The sequence below is a fragment of the Symphodus melops genome (assembly GCF_947650265.1).
Source record: "Symphodus melops genome assembly, chromosome: 18".
NCBI classification, from domain to species: domain Eukaryota; kingdom Metazoa; phylum Chordata; class Actinopteri; order Labriformes; family Labridae; genus Symphodus; species Symphodus melops.
Window position 1 is genome coordinate 12,184,995 of NC_136708.1, and position 22,749 is coordinate 12,207,743.

At 38.2% G+C, this 22,749-nt stretch overlaps 1 protein-coding gene across 3 annotated transcripts in view; it reads left to right on the plus strand.

The window, feature by feature from the left end:
- Positions 1–22,749, plus strand: part of calcr (calcitonin receptor) — a 59,411-nt gene that overhangs the window by 13,893 nt on the left and 22,769 nt on the right. Inside the window, exons 2-13 of one of the 3 annotated variants that reach the window (XM_079367913.1) lie at positions 12,084–12,163; positions 15,281–15,425; positions 15,744–15,851; positions 18,719–18,810; positions 18,903–19,062; positions 19,199–19,309; positions 19,385–19,497; positions 20,148–20,214; positions 20,320–20,430; positions 20,503–20,615; positions 21,471–21,636; positions 21,719–21,829. In XM_079367913.1, the coding sequence (XP_079224039.1) occupies positions 12,107–12,163; positions 15,281–15,425; positions 15,744–15,851; positions 18,719–18,810; positions 18,903–19,062; positions 19,199–19,309; positions 19,385–19,497; positions 20,148–20,214; positions 20,320–20,430; positions 20,503–20,615; positions 21,471–21,636; positions 21,719–21,829 (1,354 nt within the window). In that variant the 5' untranslated portion in view covers positions 12,084–12,106. Of the gene's footprint in view, positions 1–12,083; positions 12,164–15,280; positions 15,426–15,743; positions 15,852–18,718; positions 18,811–18,902; positions 19,063–19,198; positions 19,310–19,384; positions 19,498–20,147; positions 20,215–20,319; positions 20,431–20,502; positions 20,616–21,467; positions 21,637–21,718; positions 21,830–22,749 lie in introns of all 3 variants that reach the window. The other 2 variants (XM_079367914.1, XM_079367912.1) reach the window with 2 other exon arrangements.

Here is a 22,749-nt window from a genome sequence, read left to right on the forward strand (position 1 = left end):
GTTTCACAATTTTTCTGTGCAGTTTTCTTCTGTCAGTGTGATGTGTGTCCTTGAAATTGTGTATTTTTTCACTCGAGGCACAGCGTTTCAATGGCAGCTATAGAGATCTTTTTCTGGGAAGGGTAACTTTGCATGGGTTTTTTAAAATGCTTTCTGGGATTCTCAGAAATTGACTTTTGATTACATTTACATTTTTTAGCATCTGTGTGCATGTAGATGTGCTTTGCCATCATGTTTTGCAGTCTTTTTGGAGCTGCTGTACCCTCTGAGCCTCGACTGAAATGACCGTGCAGCATGTCGCTGATTTGCTTTTGCTTTGCCGGCTTTAACAGAGCTATTCCTGTCAACCTATTCTTTATTTCCACCCACCTATAGCCTGATTTATTGTAAAGCATGTTTGATCCATTCACCCGGTGTACATCCCAGAGCTATTATATGTTCCAAATGGTGCAGATCATTTTCCATTCAGAATAAGCCTTTTCTTTCTGGTACTTTATAACTATCCTGTTTGATTTTAAGATTGAGTTGGAGGATCATGTTTGGCCTCTGCCCTCGGGGCCTCTGATCTCACCCTCTGAGATCCATTTTCTGTCTGATTGCGATCCTTCATCCTCAAGGGCTTATCTTTTATTTTTGATTTGTGGCTACTCTTCCCAGCTAATGCTTCTACAAGCTGCTTTGAGAAGATATATTGTCCACTTTTCTTTTATACAGTCCTTTGAACTAATGGCTGCATTTCAGCCCTTTTTATCATTTAGTTATGCATGCCGTATGGGGATTTTGATATTCTTTAAGAAAAGCTTAAGGGGTGCCCAGATCAAAAAGGAACTGTTGCAAATAAAGTCATTTGCAAGATGTCAATTTACTGCAGCCATCACAAATATAAAATGGTTACCGGACAGTACAAGAATATGCCTACTTAAGTTCTACAAACAACCAAGCTGATTGTTGACATCTTGCAAACAGATCTGAGCAAGCTTGCATTTTTTCCTTTTGACACATTTACATCATGATATTATTTCATAAAATGTCTTAAAATTTGATCACTGGAAAATCTATTTTGTTTTGGAGCTCCAACTGCCGCGGTAATCCAAAGGGCAGGTCTCTACATGTATGACTCACGCATCTGTTAGAATGAAAGTGACAAACCTTAACAGATGCATGGACCCTGCTCATCTGAAAAGGAGTGCTTATAAATAGTATCCAATAGACAAATCCAAAATGAAGCAAGACCTGAAGGAGATGACTTTGTCAACACATCTGCTCATCATAGATCTTGCTTATCTCTGTTCTGTTGATATCGTTTCATGTACAATTTAAAGACATTTATTTTCATATGTGGCTGTTCACTTTCTTAAGAGTAAGGGTTGGATTAGACCAGGGGTGTCCAAAGTGCGGCCCGGGGGCCATTTGTGGCCCTTGAGTGGATTTTTTGTGGCCCTTGACTTCAAATCGAAGAATCAGAAGATTTTGGCCCCAGGCCTCATCAGATGGCATAATTCGTTCTTTTTTTCTTTTTCATGTTAGCGAGGGAGACCTATAAAAGCCTGACTATTCTTCCCAAAAAATTATAACACAACAGTTTCCCACTGCAATTAGTTATTGTGTATTTACATTTTTTGAAGAGGTCAAAATACAAAAAGTTCCTTCCAATATTTAAAAAAAAACCAAAAAAAAAACCCTGTGGCCCGTGAGCGATTCTAACGCGACAATTTTGGCCCACAAGAAAAAAACTTTGGACACCACTGGATTAGACGATCAACACCACTGTGTGTGTATTATAAAGGAGGACAAGACTCAAAATTGATGAGAAGAGTGAGAATTGCCAAATGTGATCAAATGCACCTTGAAAACTTTGATAACTATAATGTTATATATAATTAGGTAATTAACAGACATTGGTATTTGGCTATTTATCTAACTCAAGAAAGTATTTGGTCTTGTTAAAAATATAGAAGTGAATGTCTTTCTATAATAGAGATGTTCTTTTGTGATAAAATCAAGTTAAAATTCATTTTCCTGACTCAGTGACACCCAAACCTGGCAGAGGTCATGTTGTATTCACCATCTGTCCACTGCTCTCCTATTTTGGAAAAATTAGACAAACAACGTCAATGGGCCATTGGCAGATGAGATGTTCTCTCAGTAGAGTGTCAAGAGGAAATGAGGAGTCAGGGGAAAAGGAAAGGTTGCCAGATTAAAGGACTTTTATCCTCTGAAAATACCCAACATTCAGTTGTTGACGTCTGGATGCACCTGAAACTCTCCACATTGCCTCTGAGAGGCTGAAAGCATAAAGTGGCACGTAATCGGTTGAGGAAGTAAACAAATAACTTAGAAGGAAGATGTCAGTGTCAGGACGGAAGCTTCTCATATGAAAGAACAAAAGGTGTACTCATAAACATATTCCTTTGTTTACTGATATCAGGGGGAGAAAATGTTATTCAGGGGGTTATATAACAGGGCGGGCATTTTCAATAAAGCTGACAACACAGCTGAGTGCTCTCTGTACTTTTTGGCGATCCTGTCATAGTTAATGACACACTGCAGGTACAACCGTTTGTAATAGAGCATCTGAAATCATGTGTGAAGTGTTTATTAATGCTAAATAAATATGCACTTAATTGGGTTTTAACTAGTGAAACCAAACCTTGTTTTTATTGTACTGAAAGAAACAGCTGTTCTTCAAGATTATTTTTTAACACAAAAACAAGCATTTGAATGATTAAAGCTTTGTTGCAGTGTTTTTGACAGTTTCTCAATGTACCTCCACAGAATGCTCCTGATACAAAGTGATAATATTGGCATGAAACAAGTCTTTATCCAAACATCATCTCAGCTGAGACCCTGGGGAAGAAATGACATTAGCATGAATTAATCACCTGTATGCAAATCAGATGCAGCCTAGAAAGCAGCAATCACACCAGTGTTGTTCTTTTGTTAACCAGGCTGGTTTGATGGCAGACACTGTTTTACATCTGACTGTTACATTTAAATGATGTTGTTCTGTTCATTGGCAGATTTGCGTCTGGAAAAATCAAAGAGGTAGTTATGCATTGTTTTTTGCTGCAGCTGAAAATAGAGTGGTGCCAAATGATTTACGAGAATGATGTCAGACTCTATGTTTGAAATCTGAAACATGTATATGTTGTAATTCTATCTACATAAAAAGGCTGATATATATCTTACTTTTTTTATTTGGTTTCACTACCACTCAATGTGGTGGACCCTACATGTGATCCCCTTAACGATGTACAGTACAAGGTCTCACGATCTCACTTTCTTAACCTAGCTGGTTGCAGCAGATGTCATTTCACAGATATATCTGATTCTTCTCAAGGTTTAAAGAACTACACCTGCTTTATATAATGTGCCATGATACAATAAAAACTAATTGCGGTGGCTAGGTTTTAGTCTTTCCAGCAGCTCCTTTCTGGCATGTCAACCCCCTACACTAACCACTGTCCTCGGAAATAAAAGTTGGAGTAGTAGTGAAACTTCTACAGCTGTTTATTGACAAGGAAAAATACAAGTTTTTCTCTTGAAATATTGAAAATGTTTTTCTGCAACTCTAAATACATATATTTACCAGACGTTGATAGGAGAAGGGCCCTTGTGCCTTGTAGTGCAAGACATATACAGTAAACCAATCACAGCAGCCTTTGGTGTACGACAGAAAAGACGTAGACAAGTCTGTATCACAGAAGACAATCAGTGTTTAGTTTTCCTGGACGGCATCAGAACTTACTGATCTAACCTTCATTCAACAAACAAGCCTTTTTAAATGTGTTTTCTCTCTATTGTGAGGACAGAGCTGACAGAGATGACCCTTTCTTTCCAGCCAAAAAAGATATTGGCGGAAAGTCATTTACACTAACCACTGGCTACATGTGAGTTGCGGCGAAGACCATTATTCCCTGAGGCATATTTGTCACAAGATGAAAGCTGATGGTTTCTTACATTGGCTATCTTTAAATATATGAGGACATTTGGCTCATTTGTAATTTGTACTTACAGATTCTGCATTAAAAATGTAGAATCTGTATTGATGATATTCCTTATGGTAATATTATGTGTTTTGTCTGAGGTAAAGATAATTGCTTATGACTTTTGTACAAGGTTACAGAGAATAATAAAGACGATGATGGTTCAGAATTGCAGAAGCCTGTCAGAAAGATCAGTGTGCTGAGTAGTTGGTTAGTCCAACTGTAATTTAATCAGAGAGAGATAGAGGTCTTTGAGGGGAATAAGCTTGACTTTTTGGCCCTGGAGGCCTGGTGGTCCATCAGCAGATAAATGTAAAGACCACCATGACTGAAGCTTTGAGAACTCTGAGAGACAGAGAGCCAGAGAAAGAGCAGTGGGGAAAAGGAGGGGTGGAAAAACTTTGCACAAAGCTGACCATAATGAGTGAAGTTCCTGGATGCATATGGAGCATGTAATTGAATACAGGGAGGAGTTGACTTTTGGCAATCGGTCATCCCCCTGACATTATCATAATACTCATCATAATTCACTTTAAAGCATGCATGCTATTTCCCAAGTGTCACTTTAGTGTCTTTGACCCAATTGTTTTGGTAGTTTGGCCCAATTTTTTTAAGGTTTAAGGTGCCACCATCTATAGTTAGGACATTGGATAGAGTAATACATCAGGGAGAGAGAGAGAGACAGAGAGAGAGAATAAAAAAAACATAGGTGAACTCTGTTGCAAAAAAAATTACTCATAAGCTAAGTTCCAGTTAACTGGGAAGTGGGAAATTCCGAGTTCCCAGTCGGAAGTACCAACTGGAATGCCCCCTGAAGTCTTATTTACTAGTTGGAAAGTTGGAGGAACTCAGAGAAGCCGAGTTAAAATCCAACGTTTACCTAAACTTGTCTTACTAATTGCAATGAGGTATACCTCGTGTTATGGTTGTTTCTAAATTCATTAGTACAACGAGTCAAGTTTCAGGTGATGGCAACTGAGACACCAGATTGTTGTAGGTTGCATGACTGCTGTAGGTGACACAAAATGAATGTTGTGGTATGGTTTTATCTTTTGAAAAAACGTTTGTTTGTCAATGTTTTTTCTGAGGGTCTAAGTGTAATTAATTTGGGTTCTAGCAGAAGATAAACAGCCCTGGAACAAAATTGCACATACTTGGATAACAGCAGCCACATCCAGTAGACATCTCAATTGCTAAAACTGCTGAAATGCACCCAATTAAAGGCTCCTTTGTAGATGCTACAGAAATGGAAAAACACTGTTCACGTTGTGATGTTACCTCGCTGAGGACTAAGGCATTTATCCCTTGATGCAGAGGCTCATGAGGCTGTTTACCACATTTGAATTATTAGCTGGGAGCTGAAGAGTGGCAAAAACCTGTTCCATGTATTCATAAGTGGAGAAAAGGAAACACTAAGATGGCTCCCATCAGTCTGCCTGGCAAACACTAAATGGCAACAATTAACATTTGATGTATGTTTTTAGTACTTGAGAGAAGTTCTTGCCAGGAAAAAGGAAAATGAAAGTGAAGCAACACAGCCTGGTACTGGATTTAGTTGACAGGGTCTATATGATGTGAAGAGAACGTTTTATTATGTCCATGTTTTCTTAGTTCGTGTACCCCCTGTCTTTGCTATCTGTCCCTCCAATGGTTCCCTGGGGGAGAGAAAGTATGTAAATCATATTTACATGGTTGCCATTTTCAGGTGTTGTCATGCCCAGTCTGAGTTTTGGCAGCATATAGTAAAGTCTGTTTAAAAATAGCTAAAAGAAAAACACATTTGTGCAAAAATTCAAAATAAGGGTCAGAACGGTTCACAAATGGTAAAGAACATGCAAACCAGTGGGGTTTGTTGAGAAAGCTACATTCACAAACCCTGACAGTAGGAAGGGGTTTCATGCATAACACATTAGCTGTGTTTTGATGGTAGCTAATTTGTTATGAAATGTGATCTTTGTAGTTGCGAATCAGGGAACATGGAAATGATAACAAGTCAGATTCTCTATTTTCAACATGACTTACAGCCTGGAACAAAGCACTGACACATGATAACCTTATCAGCTAACCTGAGCATGACATCACAGGAAAATGGCCACAGTGTGAATATGGTTCATGGGATCTCATGCTGTGACAGAACAGGGATAAATCAACAGAGCATATGAGAATTCTCTTGTTGAAGGAAGCTTGGTCCGAACATGTGGAGAACACAAAGCTCTCATGCTTCAGTGCCTCCAACCATATTCTGCTACTTCACATGTGAATAATATTTGAGGAAGGTGCTCTAGCTCAAAAGCTGGAAGGCAGTAAATGTCTGTTTCAAGCCAGACAACAAAAGGGCTTTCAATAAAGCTGGTGACCCCTTCAGAACAACCTCCACTCAAAATCTGTTTTGTGCTTGAGGGTAATCATTTCCCTCAAGTTTGGAAAATGAAACAGCATAAGGATGCAGAACTTGTAATGAGGAAGACTGTTTCTGCAATTAAATCAGGTAACCGAAGATGAATCACATTATGCTGGAGATGACTGTCCAATCAATCCAGACTAGAAAAGCTTTATGTGTTCAGGTTCATCATAATTTGTTTACTCGTGGAGATGAGTTTTCCTGTCATAATGAGTTTTGTCTCCCATTGGTCAACCATCTAGACAGGCAGTAAATCAGGCATCTTCAGTTTAGTGTCTGCTGAAGACTATCTCTCAGAAAACAATGAGTGTGAGGATTTTTTAGCCTCTCAGTTTGCATTAAGAAGTGATCAATTAAAATTAAGTCTTTTGTTGTTCTTTTTGCAGTTTTGTTGCAGTTTCAACAAAAGCTGTATGAATATTGGATAATTTACATCAGTATTAACTAAAAACGACCATGACCAATGGACCATGAATGTCATTGTTTGTTGACATCAAGGCTATTTGACTGAAAACACAGGGGCAATTCATCATCCAATCAATTGAAAAAATCAAGTCCTAAATTGCCCAAATGAACATCAAAGTTAAAAACAACTTTGGATTTGTTAAACTTTTCACAGCAAACATAAAAGGATTATTTACCGCAACTCCATGCATTTAGCATATTTAAAAATATTGCACTGATATGTCTATACCAGCGATAAAGCCCATTTCAAAAGTAACTCCACACAAGTATTAATCTCCTTTTGGATTTAACATTTAAGTTAAAGTGTGATTAGAGTGTCAATATGAGTCCTCTTATCAGTGGTAACCGCAACATATTTTTTTTTGTCTGCCAACACAAGACTAATAGAGCAAGTACAACCTGAAGGACACTTCATGAGATTTTCTTTTGAATCTATTTTAACTGTATCTTTAAAGTAAAAATAATATCCATTGGTTTAATCAGAAACATCATGAAACTTTAAAACTAGTGCGTTTTGTGGGGTTTTTTGTATAGTCTCTGTATAATTCTTTGTCTCAAATACAGTGGAACACGAAATAGGATTGTTGCTGTGCTGTGTGAGTGTATTCTGTTGAACACAGACGGATTAGTTGAAAATATGATGTGTCACCATAACAGGGGCCTGTTTAATGTTTAAAGGCTACTCTATATGATCTTCCCTCAGTGTCTGAGTAAAAGCCTAGAAAATGGAGGGCAGAGCTTTAAAAGGGGGAGATTGTAAGAGAAAAGATGGCGAGCAAGGAGCAGAGAAAAGAGGGGAGTAGAGACAAGGAGAGAACGGAAATAGATTAAAGTAACATAATATATGTGTGTGTGTGTGTGTGTGTGTGTGTGTGTGTGTGTGTGTGTGTGTGTGTGTGTGTGTGTGTGTGTGTAGGGGGGTTTGTGTGTGTGTGTGTCAGGCAGCAGAGCTCTCAGTCCTTTCACCACTTACCTGTTTCACCTCGAACGGGAGTCAGACACTGAAATGTATTTGCTTCAAGAGCAACGTGTTGGGTCGGGTGCACATGAGTTTGTGAATGTGTGCTTCCTCATGAGTCTAAGACATTTTTTTTTTACCAATTGTTAAGCTGCTCCTCCCCTCAGCACATATTTAGATTTATAACCTGTTATTCCCTAAGGTCACTATTATTTAAGAGCTGGAAAACTTGTGAGATCATGTAATAAAAATGTGTAAAGTCCTGTTATTGGGACATGACAGTACAGTTTCTAAAAATGTACTTATCTTTTGACAAGAATAATTTTTGGTGTGTGTGTGTGTGTGTGTGTGTGTGTGTGTGTGTGTACTATGCTGTAAAATAATGATAATAAAGGATAGTATTCAAATCACATCTACATATTACTTAACTTAACGATGATGGCGATCATAAAAAACATGATTGATCTTGAAAAAACAGGAAAAGGAATAAATTCAATACATTTGAGTAGATGGAACCCTTGATTCAGATGAAATTCATTTCTGCACCTTTTGTAAAAAAAAGCCTTCAGTGCATTTTAATTTTATTTCTCATTGTGTATGGTTAGTATTTGACGTGCTTATTAATGTATTGTGTGCATTAACAGAAGTATGTCCAGATATCTAGAGCAAGCTTAAGCTTTCAATTGATCTTTATAGCTTAACTCTTTTCGGCTGCACAGTCAGGAGGCCATGACGCGTTGTGCATCACAAATGCCTAAATGGTGTTTGGAAAATGTTTTGTGAATCAATAGTTAAACCTCAGTAGCTCTAAACAGAGTGTTAAATGACGCTTGTCAATCAATTCGCTCGTGCCTGACTGCAATACTTTGTTCTTTGGAGAGGACAAATATAACAGCCTTATGGGTAATGTCCACAAGCTGTCCATTCATCAAACTAATCCACTTGAGCCTGCATTGTAATCCAGCTCATTTGTCCCTGCCCAAATATTCAATGCCAAATCACGTTCATGTGGCTTTAGACTGAGTGATGGGCTCTGTAGTGGTGAAAAGTCGGGAGCGGGGGGGGGGGGACTGTGTCCTCCATCACTGATGTGATGTCTGCACAAATCTATGTTGTCACTGAGCCCGTGTCCACTCAGTGCAAGAGGGAAGAAGAGAGATGTGAGGCTCTGTCTGCTGCTGTCAGACTGATGCAAGGAGGATGAAAAAGGTGAGGAAGGGGACGAGGGGGAAATGAGAAAGAGAGGAAGAAAAGATGGCAGGTAGAGAGTGACACAAGGGTCCACCTGCTATGTCCTGTTGAATGCTGCTCAGTGACTATTTTGTTTATAATGTTTTTAACCTTTACTCAACAAGGAAACAAAGAACAACCAACAATAACAAGGAAAGCCTTCTGTATTTAAAGTATCTTACACAAGAGTGTCCTGAACAAGATGAGCAACAGCACAATTCACAGTGTCAGACAAACATTGTGCAGCCATGCAAACATAATAAAAGATAAATCGTTTTAAATCAACATCAAACATTCATACGCCAAATATTTGTCAATGTTTCCCACCATGCTGCTATCCATTGTATTTTAATTTGACCTGTTTAGTGTTCAATCCGCTGGATGCATACTTGGATGATGAATAGAGGCTATATGGCTGAGTCCTCCCATCACTTTTATCCCACTTCATATTCAGTGTAAACTTGAACTTATCCTGAAGTTTGTTTTTGCACAGTTGATGGTTCTTTCACTCAGCACAGTTTTTTTCCTCAATAGTATTGTTACATTTTGAATAGTTCTTTTAAAACAGGACCACGGTACCTGATTTTATCTCTGTTCATTCTTACATATTTTTAAGTGATTGATTGATTTTTAGCAGGAAATAAAATTGGATGATCCAAGGGAAAAGCACTGAGGAAGTATGATAATGAGTGGAATATAACAACTTAAGTAAATGTAAGTAAAAAGAAAGATAAGTTTGAATGGCAGCCAGTCATTCATTGTGCATCTTTGTATAAAGTATAAAACTCACTTTTCAAACCAACAGTGTCAGTCCAGAGACATTTAGAGTAAAACTAGACCTTTGCTATACATGGGACTTTACTTTTAAAGTGTAATTGGAATCTATGTAGTGATGTGGCAAGTACAATGCCTGACCTGTAACTTATTGTACAGTTGGTGCTTGACAGTATTTATACAGAGAATTGAGTGCTGTATGTATGTTGTGTACCATGCACTCATTCGTCCAGTCAGTGTTTTCCTTTGTCTGTTTTCATAACAGGCCTCATCTCTTTTATGAGCTGCACATGATTCGAGCTTTACTGTTTGTGTCAGATCAGACCTAATGGGCCGCTCGGGGTATGAGCCAATGTGTAAGGTCCAAAGACACAGTTACTGAAAGAATCCACACCTCCTCTCATTGCAAGTGAAATATCACTGACATTTGAGTTTGAGAACCTCAAAGTACAGCTGAGGTATTAAAATATGAAATAGGCTGCTGGAAAAATCATTGTTGATTAAGTCTGTGTAGTAATGTTGAAGTATTGAGATCATTATATGTGTCTCCAATAAACCCAACTTCAAAATACTTTCAACAAAAACACATTCACACACAGTTATACTGTAGACTATCACACACTCTGTTGAAAGTCATTCTTGAATGATGATGTGGGTCTTAATGACTCTATTTTATTTTTCATTTTTCCATAACAAATGACCTAGTGTAAGTGTTTTGTAAATTGCCTGAATCTGCCTGAATAGCCTGAATTAAAGAAGGTACGATTTTGTCTTTTTACCGTCTCGTTCCAGTCTTACTGCTGAGGTATAGCCTACTCTTGCTGTTAGCGTTTCACTAAACAGACAAGTACATCCAAAGTTCTCTTCTTTGCTAGAAAATGTAATTATCCAACCTCTTCTCAAGTTCATTGAACTGATAAACACTGCTCCTGTCTGCAAGCTATAAGTTACTGACAGCAATTTATTACCTACCTTATATTCACAAACATCTCAGAGCTCAAAACTCTGGGAAGTAACTGTGACTTTTCTATTCCACCACATAATTATTTTTAAACCATACATTTTGGGTTTTTTTACATAAGGATTAAATGAATCAAATTTACTGTATTTGTTCCAGAGTTGTTACTGATGGAAGGCCGTAGCTGTTTCCTGTCTTCACCAATTTTATGCACAACTGAGCGAACAATCTGTTGGATAGCTTTCTGTTTAGCTTACACAAGAGAGAGATCATTTTTGATCACTTAAAATTGACAAAATAAAAACAGTGTTAGTCATTGGGTTTTAGCTTTCATTTTAACACAGAGTTGAGGTTAATAGTGATGATCAATGAAACAATGTTGTGAGGCATTGACCATTAGTGAGAAATAACAAACGTCTGGAAGATATACAATTGGGTTTCAAGACACAGTTTTTCTTTCTTTCTGTCTTCTGGGTTAAAGTTCGGTGATAAATCCTTTTTTTTTCTTTGTGCATTTTGGCTTTTTCTCTCTCAATCTGCAAAGTCAGACAGTGTCTTATATACCGGTGCAACTTCAGATGTTATTGAAAAAACAAAAAATACAAAATTTAGGAGATCCCTGGTCAAAGATATTACTCTTGGCCTGAAATTGGTTGCAGATGGAGTTCCGGGTTAATTTTTCATCCTACAACTAAGTAAACTACCATGAGCATGCGTCTAAAAAGCCAACTCAAATACCATCAATCCAGCTAACCTTTCATGGTGTCTTACTCTTACTCATGCATGTCTATCTGCTGGAAAGCCAGACCCATGGGCCGCTGGCGGGTGTGGAACAAGCAGTAGGGAGTTTGAGCTATTCAGTGATGGGCTTCCAGCAGAGACTCTGTGAGCCAAAGCAAAGAGACCTGAAGTGAATTTTTATCTCACATGCACTCAGTTACTCAACTATCAGGGCTGCTGCTGCTGCACACAATGATTAATGACCATAAACTAGCATTGTGCTACTATTTGTCTATGGGAATCTGTCTTATTTTGAGGGTTTTTGCTAGCTCTTTATCCTTTTGTTTCAGGTTTTGATCGTTACTTTTGCTCACTATCTCTCAGACGCACTCACACACCGAGAAAACGTGTGATATGTCACAAGCTGCAATGCTTCTGCTGCAGTGTTTTGCATTTCAGATTAATGATTGCTATTGTTTTCCCCTGAGACGCTTTAATCGTGATTTGAAAAAGCCATATGTTTGTTCAGTCAGTCACTTTCATGCTGCAGCATGTTTACTCATAGTTATAACTCCTCTTTTCCCCCTCTAGAGACCGGTCTGTTAGAGGAAGATATGAAGGTAGTGGGCTCGCTGTGGATCCTTTGGTATCTCCTGGTGGTAAGCTTGAAGGTTTTTTTTTTAATTCACAGATAAACAGTAAGGTTGATATTCCCTGGTTCTCTTTATGCCCATTATGTATTCTGTACATGCATGTTTAAACACAGAGGATTCAATTTTCATTAAAGTGGCTCATAGTATGCTTTGGTCCAGTGGTTTTCTTTTCTCAGCAAAAAGCCTCATAATTAAATTTTCTTCAACCTTTATAATTAATAATTATAGTTTAGAATTAGCTCAGCATGTTCATTACAAACTTGGTTGACCTCAAAGCGAAGCTATATAATCCATCACTGCATGTGTTTGTGTTTGTGTTTGTGGCATTTCTCCTCTATTCTGATCCTTACGCTTCTATGCAGATGATTCACTATTGACATGTCTTCCATTTCACTTGTATTAAAACTTATTACAGCAACACTGAAGGTTAACATCTGTTATACATTTTTTGTGTTTGTGGTATGACTAAATGTAAGCGCCATTTATTCAGTAATAAGTTTTGATTATTATTGTTTGGATTGTAATGTGCTAGAGTATAGCAGATGATGTTGATGCAGGAATGTTTAGTATGATTATTCCTATTTTATTTTGAAGGTTTGTTATAATTCTGTAAGACTTCTGTAGTCATGTGGTTGGAAAACAGGAAGTGAAATTTGTTGTGTTACATTGTCACAGTAAAAATAAACAAGTGATGGTGGAGCAACACAGTAGTTTTACCGTGCATGCTTGGATGTGCAAACTCAACATGTAAAACAGTGTCATGTCATCACTCTAGAGTGGTTAAGAAAGAAATAAGTTGAAGAACATAAGATATATTCCGAAGAAGATTGATGAAACCACTATACTAAATATGCATTGTGTATGAAGAATACAAGGGTCACTATTTCTGAGACTTTTTTTTCCTGGCCATGGTGACAACACACAATACACAAACAATTATTTTATGGGCACATTGCCAAACAGAATCGTCCAGTTTTGACCACCAGCCACGGTCATTCCTCCCCAACAAAAAACTTGTGCACAATGTTAATGCTAATCTTCGATGTGTCTAAATAAGTCAATATAAATATAAATCTGGAGGTAAGTGCACTACAAACAATTTGTAAAATAAAACAATAAATTACAGCTTTAAAAATACAATATGTAGATTTCACTGCCAGGGGGCTCTCAATCAGTACTAAAAACAAAAAACAAAAAACAAAAGATGATGTCAAGGCTGGCGGGTAATCATGGGATTTCTCTCCACTAAAATTCTGTCATAATGCATCTCACATTTGCAAAGTCATTAATTATGATGCTGTCATGTACAGTTCTACGTATTCCAGCTATTTGACGTCAACATTTTGTTGATGTTTGAGGTGTCGGAGTGGGCATTGAGAATTGGTGGTCTGTGTCCTTCTGGCCATAAAATGATGATAATATTCATCATCTAAATCATCTTAATCTATGGAACCAACCAAAATTTTCAAAAATCAACCAAATTTTAATGAATCTTTGAAGGGCAGGTCATACTATACAGTTATACATCATGCCATTTTCTACATTAAATTAATAGAGAAGCTTCCATCATCAGTGAAAGGCGTTAACATGAATGTAATACTTTAGAAAAAGTATAGTGGAGTGACACATTTTGTGCACTATAGAACCTATCATAGAACCTTCTGATTTCCCTGAAGTGGGCGTTATAATTACACAAATCAATCTGTACCACTTGGCTTAATGGGAGTTCTATAATAACTCATATTTTCAACACCGTGACTTCATATTTAAAGGCTTGGAGAGGTGATTTATCTTTTTTTTTTTTTTACAGGCTAAAGGGATGTTGGCTTAGGTCCCTGTGGGCATGTTCACTTTGAGAAATTTTTTAGGGCTTTTATTTACTGCAGAAAGAAGAGGTCTTTTATGAGTCATTGTCCATTACTAAATAGAAAAAAAAAGTTTGGCTGTTTTTCAGCATAGTAGTGAAATGGACGCTTTCTGTTTCAGTTCTCTTTGCCTTTCAGCATCAAGCCAAACCAAGAGGTCCTGGAAAGAATGACTGCCAAATGTATTTGTGCTGTTGTTGCTTTATATTTCTGTCCTTAAGTTTTAAATGGTCTTAAAGTGCTGTATTATGAGGACTGATAAATCGTACAATGAAAGAGCTTTACATGAGAAGAGCTGTTCTTTTTTACTCTCATTCATGCTCATCTGTTGATACTGGTGGTGGCCTGGTGGTCGTATGTATGACGTCATTTACTTCAATGTTTGGAGTGACATCATATGTACGGCTGCTAAACTGCTACATGGGACATCAGCATTCTCCAAGAGTCACCCTTTGTCTTGCATTCAGTACATTTTGAAGAAGCTTTTATCAGGCAGGTAAGAATGGTATTTTGTTCTAAGGAGTTTCTTTCCCCCCCTAAAATAAAAGACGGGAAGGAGGTTTGCATCTGAATTATAAAAGGCTTTTGCAGAAGAAGGTATTGATATTCATCAAATGATTTAGGAAATGCAAGTGCATGAGCCTGGCGGGCACTCTGAAAAGTTCAATTCTCTACCGAAAAAAAATGTATGATAAGTCAAAGCAAAATGGGCTCTTTATCCTTCAGCGAGTAGCACAATCAGAACTTACATGGGTGGCCTTTTCATTTTTTTTAATGCCATCTCCAAATACAAACAACAGAGCAGAGATTAGCTTCTTATGAGCAGCCAAACACATCTTAATGAGTTGCATGAATTGTGAGTGAGCGGAATTGCAATGCTGTGTAAAATCATCGTCAGATCAGCTTTAAAAGGGCCTCAAAAAAAAGGTTCCATTTTCAAAAGACATTTACATTTTGAAATACTTTGTGTAGATCTGGACTTTGTCCAAAAAAAACAAAAAAACAAACAAAAAATAAGATCCAAGGTAACCTAAACATTTTGACTTTCTCTCATTTCAAACAGTCAAGGGATTCCAGATAAGAGTAGTTACCTCTTACACACACACACACACACACAACACACACACACACACACACACACACACACACACACACACACACACACACACACACACACACACGATGACAGGCTCCAAAATGTCAGGAGAAATTATGTTGAATTCTTTCATGTCCTCTCACCTCTGATTTCAATTTTTCTCTACAACAAAAGGAGGTGGAAGGAGCTGAGTCAACTACAGACCACCCTTCACTCAGGACTGGACAGAGCATGACGGAGGGTCAGGAACGGGCAGTGAGCCAGGATCAATACAAATGTCTTGTGCTTTCCAACAAAGACCACCAGGAAAATAGAACTGGTGAGAGACCACGTCATTTAAGGCTTCTTCAGGCCAAATGGATCAGCTCTGGAGAACATCACAGCTGTAATGACATTGTAAGACAGGGGATTGAGGTCAGAACACGGCTGTTCAGGGTAATTGTGTAGTGTTGCCAGTGGTGGTTTAAATGACATGAAAGGGGTAGACGCTGGGGGGGGGTGACTATGGCTTTCAAGGCGATAGGGATTATACATAACCCTTACATACTGTATATTTGTACTTCATACATCTGAAGACGTAGAAAGTGTGTGTTGGTACACACAATAGTCAATACACTTTTCTCTTTCTCGTCTAAAGGTAGGTTCTGTGGACGTCTATGGGACGGCTTGTTGTGCTGGGATGAGACACAGGCTGGGACATCTGTTACAAAGAACTGTCCAGATCATCCTGACATGAACCCGACTGGTAGGAACTCACTGAATCAGGAGTGGTGGGAAACTGAGAGGGTTTTATGCATAACTTTTTTAATTCCAGGTCAACAGACAATTCAGAACACAATCAGATCTTCTGTGAGCTTCGAGGTTGAAAGGTCACAGGGCTGATTGCATTGCACAGAAGTTCACTAGCCAACAGGGTTTGCTGTCAGACTAGACAGGATTTATAATTAATTTGTTCCTTTTTTATTAGACATCTATGAGACAGTCTGAGAAGCGTTAGTTTATAATTCATCTTGGAACCCATTAGCTATCGTCTGACGATAATACTGTCTTTGGAAACAACTGATTTACAGGGCTTCCAGTGAAGCTAGCGGTTGGCATCAATGACCTCTGGACACAACTTAATTTTACATATGTCTCATTGTTTACATTTATACTAACTACTTGATGAGCTAAAAGGGAGTTTGGTGATGAGAGATCATGTTTTAGAGCGGACTGTTAATGGAAAATGTATGCAATACATCCTACGAGAGAATAAATCAAGCTTAATCAAAATCAAATGACATCTCATAAGTTACCTGTATTGCAATAGAGCCAACATGCTCCTCCTATTTTGCTCTTCATAGACTGTTTGTCCTGTACATAACCAATGAATAGTGAACCACTGGTATATAGCACCAGACTAACCAAAGTGAATCTGAGCCCCCAAAAACAGTTTCATCTGAATAGAGATTGAATGTTCTTCTACAACATCTATTAATACAAAAGGAATAAAGATGTGTTGACCTTGACCTTATATCAAACTCCTTGTGCAATAATAATTTAGCAGTTACTTTGAAATTATATATTGTCATGTGATTTAAAAATGTAATGAAACTGCTCACTTCTAAATCTGGTATAATATGGGGTGCACATGGAGTTGGATGGGAAAGACACTGAGGTTGTGCATAGCTGAATGGCATCAGCTGTTTCAGACAAGCTTCATTATCAGAGCCTCATTCTTCAGCTGAGGCTACCAGCTGACTCGTAATGTTCTGTGTAATCCAATGAAGTTATTCTTCCAATGTTGATTAAAATATGATTTAATATTCATGTGTCTGCCAGATTAGTTCTCAAACCCTAAATCTACTAATGTTAGATTCTTTGGAATTGTCTGCTCCCTCAGGACCATAACTTCCTCGGATACTGTGGTCCAAAATCAAATCACAGTATTCAACTGTTGACCATACATGGTCATGACAAGTGTGAAGTAAAAGTCACAATGTGACTTGCAGTAGTGAGTTTAAAATTAAAGGAAGATTTGTATTACATCGTTTCGAATAGGTCTAACCTGCCATGATTTTCTTGTGTAGCTTTCCCCATCTTAAAACTAATAGTAAATTAACCCTTCTGCTAGTTATTTAACTCATAGGACTTTTTTTTCCCTCTCTGCTTGTAATATGATGCTCCTAATTTGTGCCTGGCTTTCTAAGGATTTCAATTTTAATGACCCCCACGCACTTGGAGCTTAAATTTCCCTAGAATTCTGTCAATTGGAATGTAAAAAGTTGTAAATAAAACAAGAGGAACAACCCCTATTATTATAATCACAGCCATCACCAGGTTGAATTTGAAGTAATTTAATTTTAATTCATCCAATTATATTGTTTTCAAGTGACTACAAAATTGGTCGCAGCCTCAGCAGCATAGACTTGAATGTATAGGCTAATTGCTTAATAAGTATCCAAGATTGCTCTTGAGAAAAAATACTCCTGCAACATCATAGTAAATGATAACTGGCCTGGATCTTTTATAACCCTTTTCTAGTCTTCTGACCATTCAAAGCACTTTTTACACTGCAGGTGCCATTCCCTAATTAAGAGGTTCTCAAACTTTTTTAGAACATGGACCCCCTTCAGGGTTCCATGTCAGGTTTTATTGGAACGTATAAAAGCATACAGTATATTAATACTATTTACCGTGGAGTACCTTGGATCAGACTGTCAAAACAGAAAACACAAAAGTTAATCAGCAGAAAACATTTCTAAACTGGATAGGCCCTTGTTCATCAGCCTTGTATGTTTATAATGAGGCTAAATGAAAACAGACATTTATTAATATTGCTTTTGACTAAAATGTATCATTGAAATAGATTTATGTTTCGTTGGCAGTATCCACTGCCTTGGGAGCAGTTATGTTAATGTGAAGTATGCAGGGCTAAATAACGTGTAGCTGAAAAAATCCAGAGTCAAGTCATGTCTGATTTAGGAGATGCTACAGGAGGGAAATTATTGAGTTGAAGGAGAGGGCAGAGAGAAGACTGAAGAGTATATATATATATGGAAAATAACAAGCAAAAAAAGAGGGATTACAAAAAATGACAGAGAAGTCTGAGTCAGAAAAATGGATTGGGGGGAGAGAGAGAGTATCTTTTTAAGAGGAGAAAGATCTTCCTCAAATGCTTATGACGCTAAGTGTCCCCTCATGGCTCCTTATTAAAGTTGATGCTACTGATACAAGGTTTTGGGGGAGATATACAGTTGGAAAAGGTCGTTGTATATTTGAAGAGCTGTCGGAGAATACAGCCTGCATGGATGTTGTTGTCAGTCTATATGAGCTCTTTCTTAGCTCTGCAGTACAAATGTTTCTAAAGCCCCACATCTCAGAAATGTTTCTTTGACGTAATATTTGATGATGTATGCCAAGTAAAATTAATCACAGTTGTTTTGTAATGCAAAGATTTGGGGTCACAGTTATGTACTTCCAACTTCCAATAATTCCAACTATGAGAGAAAAACGTGGACGGTGAACATCGGGCAAAAGCAATTAAGTCCCCATAAGTTAGAGTATATGATATAATTAATGGATTGTGCTTTTGTCAAGTTGCCTTTGTGATAATTATTTTTCCCCCTTCAGAAAAAGTGACTAAATTATGTGACCAATTGGGAAATTGGGTAAAGCCTGAGACTGGATCCACTTGTCAACAAGCTTCAAAGAAGAGATCAGAGGTATTTAGTCTTGGTCGGTATCCCTGCAAATAATGGAGGTTCTTTCAGTAGCTCTGCATCTAATTTGTACGTTAAACTTCCTTTTTACCCAGACAGAGGTCAACCATTTTTTAGGGGATGCTCCAGGAGAGCCCTCTACAGTGGCCACTGACTTTGAGACAGAACATGGCAATGTTAGAGAAGAAATTGTCCTTGAAAATAAAAAGAAATGCTTCGAGAAAATGAAGCACGATCCACCTTACAACAAATCAGGTACTGTCTACTGAATATAGAAAGTCTCTGCCTATCAATGCATGTTTTGTTTTAAATCAAAGGTACTGTATCAAGCTTCACGTCAGTGAATAAACTGTTCAAAATAAATGTTTCTTTACATTTCTTCGTGTTGTAGGTCTTTACTGCAGTCGTAACTGGGACGGCTGGTTGTGCTGGGACGACACTCCAATTGGAACTCTTGCCTCCCAAAACTGCCCAGATTATTTTACTGACTTTGACCCTACAGGTGAGGAGTGCGACTTTTTAATCTTTATTGCTAACATTAAAACAAATTGGACTCATTCTAAGTTCTTCTTTGCAGAAATGGCTACTAAGTACTGTGAAGAGGACGGTCATTGGTTTCACCATCCAGAGAGCAAAAGAACTTGGACAAACTATTCACTCTGTGCAACTTCCCATGAGAAGAGGCAGAGGGTAAAGTAAAGTATTGTTGATGTCTTAATAAATCCTTTCTGGTAAATTGTTTAACTACCTTTTTTTTTTGCAGGTTTTCTGTTTACCAACACAGCTTGTTCACCTTGCATGTTAATGGATTTATTTGGACATATTTTTGGCAGGCATTTTTTGTTATGGATAGAGTTTAGTAATTCATGTGGACGTAACACACAGGGGACATAAGAAAATGAGAACGTCTATGTCTGTGGTGGAGGTGAAGGAGCGTCATGCCAACTGGTTTTCTATCGTGTTTAGGCTCAGTTTGGATTCTGTTTTTAAAATTGTGAGAACTCTGAAAGTAATAAAATGCTACGGATCCATGAGTACTGATATATTTGAGTTGACACAGATCAGAAACATTTAAATAGGCTCCAACGATTAAAGCGACGTTAAAACACTTGTTACGGAATTTATCACATCATTTTCAGAGCATTCCCCATGTTCCTACCCTTTTCCCTGTGAGCTATTCTAGTTATACTCCTGGAAACATTATCCCGTATAACCACGAGCTCAAGCTTCAAGAGATAATTGTTCAGTGTTGATCGTGTCGAGGGCTCAGCAACATTTTGGACCAATATCAATATTTATGTATTTTGATTGGTTAATCTTGGTGTTTGGTGTTTCCACAGAAAATTGTTGAGAATGAATACAAATGCCTCCTGAAAATAAATCACGATCCACCTTATAACAAATCAGGTATTGATGTTTACTGGAGGTCATTTATCTTCTACAGAATTTATTATCATACAAACAAGGGGGCCTGGAAACTTTTCTAATCATGTTCTTGTGTTGTTGTTGAAGGTCTGTACTGCGGTCGTAACTGGGACGGCTGGCTGTGCTGGGATGATACTCAAGCAGGAAACTATGCCTCCCAAAATTGTCCTGACTATTTTTCGAACTTTGACCCGACAGGTGAGCAGTATCACTCAAGTGTTCCTGGAATATATTACTCACTTGATTGTCATATAAATATTGTTCTTTTAGAAAAGGTAACTAAGTTCTGTGGAGAAGACGGGCAGTGGTTTCGCCATCCAGAGAGTGGAAAAACTTGGACCAATTACACATTGTGTGCAGTCAACATTAAAGAGAAGTGGAGGGTAATGCTTCTATGATAACTTTTAATCATCATACACACTGGTTCTCAGTAAATAGGCCCACAGGCTTGCTTGGTTATCCTATATATTAAAAGGTCAAATATTATCGTCCTTTATAAACATGTTTTTGGGAGCTCTAAGTGTTAAAGCACCCAAAAACATGTCTGTGAAGTTTCTTGCAAAAATCCAACCCGATCATGAATTTTAGCATGTTTATAAACCCTTATATTTTTGCCCTGCTCAGGCTGACTGTGTCTGTAGCTTTAAATGCAGATTAGCTCTGTCTGACCAAGACCCTCTTGAACAGCTTTGGATGCTTTCTCGCACCATGCCCAATTTTTTACAGTGAGAGGGCAGACTCAAGAGTGCAAAACAAACACCTAGCTGAAGGAGGGGGAGGGGTATTACCCTTTGTAATGTCATGAGGGGAAAATGTTCTAACATCCTGTTTGAGCACACATCTTCTCAAAGGTGGAGCAGGAATAAGATGAACAGGATGGGCTTTTCTTAAAATTGTAACAAGGGACACGTTAATGTTTGAAAACCATGGATAGATGTGACATGGTCATGTGAACAACAGATGATTACAAGACCATTAGTGAGCATACGTGGAGGAGCAATTTGACACGGTATGAGAATAAACAAGCGTGCACAATTTAGTCTTCCTGTCTGAACTTTTGCTTGAGCTACATTTTGCATAATATTTGACCTTTAAAACATGTCTGTCCTCCATATTGTGTTTTATTTCATTATGTGGGTTCTCAAACCAAAGCAAAAGGGGACCAATATATGTAGTCATATCTAAGTTTATATTGAAGTGTTTGTTATTGAGTGTGATATTGTCTTCCCTAAAAGAAGGCAGCTGCCCAGCTCTCAGGAGACGCAGAGGTGGAGCTTTCTAATGAGGCCACCGTCAGTCCCATGGTTAACCCAGTGGAACAAGATATAGAGAGGAAAAAGATCCTCGACAGTCAGTACAAATGCTTTGAGAAAATGAATCGAGATCAACCCTATAACAAATCAGGTAGAGAAAACAGACTCATTGAGCTTCCTTTTGTTATTCTTTTCCTATTTGGATGTTTGACTGTCTCACGTTGATGTTACAGGACTGCACTGCAGTCGCAACTGGGACGGCTGGCTGTGCTGGGACGATACTCAAGCAGGAACCTACACCTCTCAAAACTGCCCCAACTACTTTCCAGACTTTGACACGACAGGTGAGCAGGGACACTCATGTCGTGGAAAATTCTCCTTTTACAAGGTGGAGAGTTGCTAATTCTCAAGAAGAAAATTCACGGTGGCGCTTGAATCAGATCTCTTTTAATACGTGCAGCACGGAGGAGAGGCCAGAGCATCTTCTTCCGAACCTTTACATTACAAGTCCTTTTATACAATACAGAGAGATATGGGGAGGTGACCTTACACTTAACAAATGGTGATCTTAAAGTTTAGTGTATTCTGTCTGTCTGGAGACAGTGACTCTGTAACATTTACATTCGTATGGTACTGTCTGCGAAGGAGGAGGCCCTCCTGTGGCTCTCTGACACCTCTGTTCAGAGATGTCTCCTGAGAGTCTAGGTAATTTCCCACATTCCTCCCTTTTTGACACAAAGTGTCAACACAACATTTGTACCAGAAATTACCATACAAGGTCATTATAACAGACTGTTCGTTACAGTGGAAATGAATGAAAACAAATAAAAAGTAAAAATAAAACAAAAACAAAACAAAATAATCACTTATGTTGTTGAAACAGTTCTCTGTGGCAAGTTTTTTGATCATGCCCTTGTTGGATGTTCCGATCCTGTGTTGAATCTTGTGTCTTCATCTGTTGTTGCACACAGTCCATGTTTACCCTTCTGTAAGATATGGGGTGTCTAAGTATCAGTATAGTGAATCAGTTGATGATAGGTAATCGTCCCACGGCGTCCTCTCTCAGCACTCCGTAGGTTAGATCGTCGTTCTTCCGTCGGTGCCATGGCTCGAAAAAGGGTTGCAGTGATGTATGGATCTTGGTATCCCTCTCAGCTATCCGATCGTCAGTGGATGTTGTCATCATCTCCAGGTGTCCCTTTCAGTTATCTGGACAGCAGTTGTTGTTGTCAGCAGCTCCAGATCTGGTTCTTGTCCATCGTGG